Source organism: Triticum dicoccoides, chromosome 7B (assembly GCF_002162155.2).
Source record: "Triticum dicoccoides isolate Atlit2015 ecotype Zavitan chromosome 7B, WEW_v2.0, whole genome shotgun sequence".
Classification (NCBI taxonomy): Eukaryota; Viridiplantae; Streptophyta; class Magnoliopsida; order Poales; family Poaceae; genus Triticum; species Triticum dicoccoides.
Window position 1 is genome coordinate 720,392,720 of NC_041393.1, and position 8,579 is coordinate 720,401,298.

Below are 8,579 nucleotides of genomic sequence, written 5' to 3' on the forward strand. Positions count from 1 at the left end.
CATGTAGGAGAAATTGTATATATATATACCAAACTATATATATATATATATATATATATATATATATATATATATAATATATGTATGTATGTATGTATGTATGTGTGAATGGTGGTGTGAGACATTCGATGATATATATATATATCGGTGGTTCTACGAGAAATTCTATTTATATATATGCATAACATGTACAATATGTAGTATCGTAAAATACCAGCAAATGAAAAGAATTAAATGGAAAAAAACAAAATTAATGGAAAAATAAATCATAAACCCAAAACCCCCCTAAACTTTTAGTGTCGGTTGGTCTGTCCAACCGGTACTAAAGGTCTCCCAGCCCCCGGCGCGGGTTCGTGCCACGTGGTGGCCATTTAGTGCTGGTTCGTGTTGAACCGGGACTAAAGGGGGTGACCTTTAGTCCCCACCCGTTAGTGCCGGTTGCCCAACCGGCACTAAAGGCCCTTAAGAACCAGTAATAAACCTTTGTTTTCTACTAGTGTCCCTCTCCCTCCAAACCACCGTGATGAGATCGCTGGCCCCGCTACTTCTTGTTCCTGACTCTGGCCTCTCCCTATCTCCCGGCCCGATGCTCCTCCCCCACCCTACCGGCCTCCCATGCTCCTCCACCAACCTTTTTTTTGTGGGGGTCCTCCACCAACCTTGAAGACCCGGCCTCCCATCCTCACCCATGGGACGACCTGCGCTGGATCTAGAACCACCACGAGCGACAATGCTGGATCCAGAACGCGAGCAAGGCGAGCTATGGGGGAGGGAGCCGCCATACGACGGGGGGGCGGGGGGGCAGGGGGAGGGGGCAACTGTGGTGGGCAAATGGAGGAGGAGGCGGCTAGGGTTCGCGTGGGAAAGACGTTGTCGCCGCCGCGCCCGCACGCCTGGGATGAGAGAGGGGAAGGATGGAGGAGGAAGGGGATGTGGAAAGGGAGTGCTCGATTGGCTGAGGAGGGCGGTGTGGAAAGGAAGCACTCGATTGGCTGCCCGAAAAGACTAAAATGCCCTCGGTGGGGTGCAGAATTCACAAGCGGTGGCATAACACTGTTCATGGCGATTTAGGGGCGACATGGAGGGCTTTCTCCTGCCTAGCAGTTCTTGAGGGTTTATATGTTTGATTGTTGAGAGGCTATGATGTTTATAGTTTGGTTGTGCTCTTGGAGTTGGAACACTTGTAGCTAGTGTGATGACTGTTGATGCCATACCATGTTGCTGGAATTTTCAGAGTTCTTGGAAGCTAGTCCGACCCAGGATAATATTTCTTAGATTTTCTTGATTACTTGACCAATATAAATACAAATTTTAACATAGCACCACTGCTACGTCTTGAGCTTGCGGCGGTTTTCCTTGAAGAGGAAAGGGTGATGCAGCACAGTAGCGTAAGTATTTCCCTCAGTTTTTGAGAACCAAGGTATCAATCCAGTAGGAGGCTCCTCAACAAGTCCCACGAATCTATACAAACAAACAAAGAGATAAAGGGGTTGTCAATCCCTTCACGGCCACTTGCGAAAGTGAGATCTGATAGAGATAATATGATAAGATAAATATATTTTTGGTATTTTATAATATAGATGCAGAAAATAAAGATGCAAATAAAAGTAGATTGGAAGCAAATATGATAAAAGATAGACCCGGGGGCCATAGATTTCACTAGTGGCTTCTCTCAAGAGCATAAGTATTACGGTGGATGAACAAATTACTGTCAAGCAATTGATAGAAAAGTAAATAATTATGACGTTATCTAGGCATGATCATGTATATAGGCATCACATCCATAACAAGTAGACTGACTCCTGCCTGCATCTACTACTATTACTCCACACATCGACCGCTATCCAGCATGCATCTAGAGTATTAAGTTCATAAGAACAGAGTAACGCATTAAGCAAGATGACATGATGTAGAGGGATAAACTCAAGCAATATGATATAAACCCCATCTTGTTATCCTCGATGGCAACAATACAATACGTGTCTTGCAACCCTTTCTGTCACTGGGTAAGAACACCGCAAGATTGAACCCAAAGCTAAGCACTTCTCCTATGGCAAGAAAGATCAATCTAGTAGGCCAAACCAAACCGATAATTCGAAGAGACTTGCAAAGATAACTAAATCATATAAAAGAATTCAGAGAAGATTCAATTAATATCCATAGATAAATCTGATCATAAACCCACAATTCATCGGATCTCAACAAACACACCGCAAAAAGAGATTACATCAAATAGTTCTTCACAAAAGAGGGGAAGAACATTGTATTGAGATCCAAAAAGAGAGAAGAAGACATCTAGCTAATAACTATGGACCCGTAGGCCTGTCGTAACTACTCACAACTCATAGGAGGGGCAAGGATGTTGATGTAGAAGCCCTCCGTGGTGGATTCCCCCTCCGGCAGAACTCCGGCGACGGCTCCAAGATGGGATCTCGCGGATACAGAAGGTTACGGCGGTGGAAATTGTGTTTCAGGTGGCTCCCGGATGTTTTTTGGGGTACGTAGACTTATATAGGAGGAAGAAGTACGTCGGTGGATGCCCGAGGGGCCCATGAGACAGGGGGGCGCGCCCTATAGGGGGAGGCGTGCCCTCCTATCTCGTGGAGGCTCCGGTTGTTTCTTGACTTGCACTCCACGTCCTCTGGATCACGTTCTTTCCAAAAATCACGCTCCTGAAGGTTTCATTCTGTTTGGACTCCGTTTGATATTCCTTTTCTTCGAAATACTGAAATAGGCAAAAAAACAGCAATACGGTCTGGGCCTCCGGTTAGTAGGTTAGTCCCAAAAAGGATAATAATGTATAAAATAAATCCCATAAACATCCAAAACAGGTAATATAATAGCATAGAACAATCAAAAATTATAGATACGTTGGAGACGTATCAACCACCGCAACAGTCGTTTATCACGGATATAACATGCATATATACTATATCCCTGAAACCCCCGCGAAAATGAACACGGGTGTACAACGGACACCCATGTTTCATACCCCAAAAATTCAGAATTTTTGAATTTTTTTTGATAATTTTCAATGCTATTTTCATATAGGAGTGCGTGGCAGCTGGGTGCCCCAATGCGTTTCGCCTTAACTAGTCACTTATATCAGGGGTACATATCAATTATTCGTATTTTTTTGCTGAACACTAGCCCTCCGTTTTTCTTTCGAGACCCACTTCGGTACAACCCCTTCACTAAATGTATAAAGGGCAATATAGACTTTTCACAAATTATACGCATTTTCATATATATGGTGTGTCGTATACGTAATACTCCATCTTTCGCCATGTCGAGCAAATGGTCGGCCCTATTCGCAAGCGCTGAGCTCACCGGATGCGAGAATGTCCCAAACCATAAATGCGCAAGAGGAGTAGAACTCCCAACTTCGTCATGAGGGACACAACCAGGCTGCTTCACCGCCACCACCATGACCGACAGGATCAGAAATAACACAACAGGCCGAATCCAGGAAGGGGTGTTGCTAGGACATGGGAGGCATGTTATACAGCGCAGAGCAGTCGTCGTAGCTCTAGGACACAAACACTAAACCTTGCCCAAGCTGCCATAGGTTAGGGGAGCACGCGTCCAAACTGATCTGGCCAGCAAGACGCTAACGATGAAGAAGACAAAATACGATCGAGGGATAAGCCCTGCCGACAACATCCGCCATCCGATGGCCTCCTCCAATATAATGGTGGTGAGGGTTTTGAAAGGTTGCTTAAGGAGTGGCCTCCGGAACCGTTTCCCTCGCATTGACCTCGTTAACAAATCAAACTACCCTCAAGCTCATAACATGGAGTTCATTGCACATGTAAAAATTATACTACCTGTGTAAACTAATATTGTATAAGACTTTTAGATCACTAAAGTAATTATCTAAAAGTTTTTATATTAGTTTACTGAGGGAGTATTTCGGAATTCGCTGACTTTATACACACACCAGCTACCTCATCTGCATAAACCGAATTAAGAATGAAATAGGTTACAGATTCATCTCTTTCTTCTTTCCCAAGGCAACTTGGAGAAACCTTCCTCCCTTTGATCTTTGCCGACGAGCCCATCTTCGCCTCCCCTCCGCTTGCCGCTACGGCGGTCGATGGCAGTGAGGAAAATCCTGATGTCTCGACTCCTGCTAGTAGATCGGTAGGGTTTTAGTTCTCGCAGGGGCGACGTTTGGACGGATGGCGCTGCTCCTTCTTCATGTCAGTCTTGTTCCGATCCTCCTCAAGTTCGTCTGTTGAGATGGATTAGATGGAGCTCCGACGTAGACTCCTGCCAGCTCCTTGGGGGCGGCGAGGTTAGGGTTTTTCGCCGTGCATACGCAACGGCGATATTTGGTGTCAGGTTCTTCAGATCAATTCAAGGATTCAACGACGACGACTGCGGTTCCGAGGCGCTGGTCCTTAGGGACACGTGCACGAAGACTTCCCGGTCGTCATCGACAAGGTCAGGCCGGCTCCGGTATGGAGTGGTGACAGCGGCGCGTCGGCGGCTCGTTTTGGTGATGGCAATGGTCGTTCGATGGTTCATGGACCTCGATGTAATTTTTATTATATTTGAGGTGCTTTGTACTTCCGGTGAATCTTTATAATAGATCCATTGTTGAGGAAATCGTTAACTGGTAGCTGCTCGGTTGGCTGGTGAGTAGGGGATTAATTGGCTAATCGGCAAGTTAATCGGGCATTTAATCAATTAACCGGACGATTTATCGGTTTATAGGCTACTCGGTGACCCTACGAGTAGGGATTAATCGGCAAGTTAACTGGTTAATCGGATGAATTCTTGAACAGGAAATAGATCTAATCTTTTTTGCAAAAAAAGAAATAGATTTTTCACGAATGACATTATACACACACACCAGCTAGCGTTTTACCTCTGTTGTTGCTCTGACTTGTTGAACTGGTGGTGCGGTGGTTGCTTTTATACTCCTTTTTCGTTCTAAACAGTAAGAATGCGTTTTCCATGAATGAAAACAACAATTTTTAAAGGTCTCCGAAGAACAAAGAAAGCAGATCTGCGAGGGGCCCCTTTCTTCCTCTCCCGTCCAACTCGACTCCTCCGCCGTCCACCGCTCCCCCACCGTGCCGCCGCCGGGCCTCCCCCTACCCCGACGCCGACGCCTCTCTCGAGCCTCGGCTCGACGTCGGAGCGGTGAGCCCCAGGTCAACATCGTCGCCCAGGACCCCTTTCTCTCCCGCCGATCCCCGGCCGTCGCGGACCCGCGCCGCCGCCGCCGCCGCCGTCTCCACAGGTTAGGCCTCTGAAATCGCGTTTCTGCATACACCCAGAAACGGTCAATGCGGGGATTTGTATTCCCGAGCACTCTGATTCCCCCATTGCTAGCTAGGATGTCCACGGTCCGATTTCAACTGTTGTCCCCAACTACTCACCATACCTTGAACATTCGATTCCTGAAGACCGTGATTCCCCGTTCCTGAAAAGCTCATCTCAACTTCCGCATTTGAGTATGGGCACGGTCTTAGCCCATCTTCTAGTACTTTGTCAAGCTAGCGTACCCCTGCCTTTTCTTTTTCTTTTTACAGCATATCATGCTCTTGTTTTAGTATACTTGTCTGCATTGCAATACCTTGTAGTATCTACAAAAAGTTGCTATGTTGTTACCGTGTGGCGAATAGAGTGGCTCGTGCATGAACTTGTCATGAAGATGTGTGTCCATGGCTTCAGCAGGGATGGGCTTGTGCATTCTATTCTTGCTATTGTGCTGACTGATTAACTGAGTGAGTGGTGTAGCATTTATCTGCGCTAATAACTGGTTTCCTAATTATAGAACATTCTGAACGTTGCCTCTTTCCCCCCTCTCAGTCAGTTTAATAATAGATAGAGGGGTCAATCCCTTGCTGGCTAATTATAGGAACATTCTAAACACTGTCATTCCCCTCATCTCTGTCTCTGTCTCTGTCTCTGTCAGTTTTCCCCCAGAGCAAAGCAGTCTCTCGATCCATCTGGACCCAATCCCTGTTTGCTGGTAAGGAAACCTGTCTTGCTTGGATCGCTGTTCGTTCGATTCGCTCTCTTGTTCTCTCTGCTGTGAACAACTAGATCTGTTTTCCTTCGAAGATCAATCAATCCCAGTCGACGCCATCCCATTCCATGCCCCTGTTTTGCAACTTCAGTACTATCTGACCGGGTTTTGTTCACATTTTTTTCCTTTTCTTTCTTTAGATGTTTATTCACAATTCCTGGGTAGAAATAGTACCATCCAGGGGCGGTGCCAGGGCCTCCAGATCAGAATGTCAAATGCATCTTAGAATTTTAAGCTTCTCCTCTTGTTGATCATCGCCCTTTTCTTTTCTTTTTAGAGTAACAGGGAGATCACGTCCCCTGTTCCACTATGCATGATTAGTTAATCCTGGTCCTGACTATGTTGGTTCTCATGCATCTATAGGTGTTTGATCACAGGTTGAAATGGACCCTCCAGTTGCCGATCCTGGACCAACCAAGGATGAAGGTCAGCAACACATATCAGAATGACGAACATTGTTTATCAACTTTAAGTCACTGATGGTGATTCCAAGTTATGTGTTTGCAGGTGTTGGATCTAAGGGTGAAATGGATCTTCCAGTTGCCAATCCTGGACCAGTGAGGGATGATGGTGCGCTTCTCCAGTGCCCGTATTGTGATTCCGAAGCAATGCACAAACTAGCGCAATTCTTGCTCCCTGGTTTGGCTGCGGTCTGTGTCGACGGTACGACGGGTGATCTGTTCAGGAACCCGTCTGTTGTTGCTGTTGACCTCAGGCAAGAAATGGTGGACTACGTTACACAAAGAAGTGAAACGTTCATAGCTGATACTCTCATTGAATCGGAGGTGGAACAAAACGCCGAGAATCAAATGCCAGATGACCCTTATGAGATCATATCAATCTTCATGGATGATTTCAGTCGCACGAAAAGGAATATCATTGGCCATGTCTCTGGGTGGTTGCTAAGTGACAGTCGCGAAGATAAGATCGATGATTTTGTCCAAGAAATGGATATGACCCGCTTCTGGCCGTTAGAGAGGAGAGAAGCAATCGCCGAGGTCCTCCTCAAGAATGTGGACATTAAAACCAAGTTCCACTGCCCTGAGAAATATGAAGATGAAGAACGTCTTGCTCATCACAAGGCACAGTGTAGCTTCAGGCCTGTCACTTGCCCGAACGATGGATGCCGAGCGAAAGTTTCTGTCCGGTGCATGCAGGATCATGATGCAGCTTGTCTCTTCAAGATCCTTCAGTGCGAGCAGAACTGCGAGAAACGGCTTCTGAGGCGTGATATGGATAGACATTGCGTTACTGTCTGCCCCATGAGGCCCATGAAGTGCCCTTTCGGTTGTGATTCTTCGTTCCCTGAACATAACCTCGAGGATCACTGTTCAGAGTGTCTCCAGCAGCACCTGCTTAAGGTCCTTCAGGTGATTCACAAGAAAGCTTTGACGGCTGATCAGCTGAATGACCGTGCTCTAGAGCTGGAGAAGGTTAGGCTTTTGATCTTGCAATTTGCAAAGTGTAACATATCTTTCTTCACTGCCCTCTTATTTGCATTTAAATATTGTAATAAATAAATACATATCTTTGAAACAAATGAATAGACTGAACATGTGTTATTACTAAAATGATCTGTACTTTCTGCAGTCTGAAGAACGTGGTAAACTGGCAAAAGCTCGGGATGCAAGATCTCTTACCAATATTGTGAAGGATCTTGAAGCAAAGAAGAAACCACCAAGTTGATTATCTTGAAGGATCTAATATACGCCAGAAACGTGGGCTTGATATTGGCATCGATTAGTTGCAGAGTTGTTTCCACACAAAGTATATAGAGAAGTAACCTAAAATTTGAATTTTTCTGTCACATCTTTCTTTTTCCTTATGATTTTGCAGACAACCAGTTAGGTTTTTCCTCCGTGTTTTTGTTTGAACGGAAATCAATCCAGTTTTTTTAGATGTATTTTTTCCATTATTGATGTATATTTGTAATTTTCGTTTCTATGAAACAAGAAGTTCATGAGATGATAATGTATTTTCTTAAAAAAACAGTTTTATGCTTGATTAGAGCTTGGAGTGTGTGTTCTAGTTCCTGGTGGTCCTTTGGAAACATAAATGGTATTTGGTTCCCTATTACAGTTTCTACATCAGCCCCATTTGCAGAAGCTCGTGATCATTCAAGCAGAAACTCCAGCACCAGCCCACCCACAAGGGTTTTGGCCACAGGCCAGATGCCCACCCAAACATTCAAAATGCATTTTCATGCCATATGAATCCTGTTATGGTAGGTTGCTCAGTTTGATATTGAGGCACTGTCCATGAAAGGTGGTAAACTTGTGTCTGGGATGCAGTGTTTTGCCTCCTGTACTGATTTGTAGCTCATGTTGTTGACACTGGTGGGAAAAAATAACGGACTCACTGTAATGCTTATGTACCATTTTGGGAACTGCCGGATAGATCATATTGGCATTCGATATATGTATTTTCCAAACTTATTTATTAGTCTGTTGAAATTTTGACGGTGGAATAAAATGGAAAATATTTGTACTTCATTCATGGTTTCTTGAGTTGTTTGGAGGGCAATTCTTGGTTTGTA

At 45.0% G+C, this 8,579-nt stretch overlaps 1 protein-coding gene across 4 annotated transcripts; it reads left to right on the forward strand.

Annotated features, from left to right (window-relative positions):
• The first annotated feature begins 5,029 nt into the window (after positions 1-5,029).
• On the forward strand, positions 5,030-8,008 carry LOC119342180. Of its 4 annotated transcripts, none has more exons than XM_037614016.1 (4): positions 5,030-5,251; positions 6,407-6,469; positions 6,551-7,476; positions 7,634-8,008. In XM_037614016.1, the coding sequence occupies exons 2-4, from the start codon at positions 6,427-6,429 to the stop codon at positions 7,727-7,729; spliced, it is 1,065 nt and encodes a 354-aa protein (XP_037469913.1). In that variant the 5' UTR covers positions 5,030-5,251; positions 6,407-6,426; the 3' UTR covers positions 7,730-8,008. The 4 variants fall into 4 exon arrangements, with proteins under 4 accessions (XP_037469913.1, XP_037469915.1, XP_037469916.1 ...); XM_037614018.1 differs by having other exon boundaries at positions 6,421-6,469; XM_037614019.1 differs by lacking the exon at positions 5,030-5,251 and adding an exon at positions 5,678-5,986 and having other exon boundaries at positions 6,421-6,469.
• Positions 8,009-8,579: the final 571 nt, after the last annotated feature.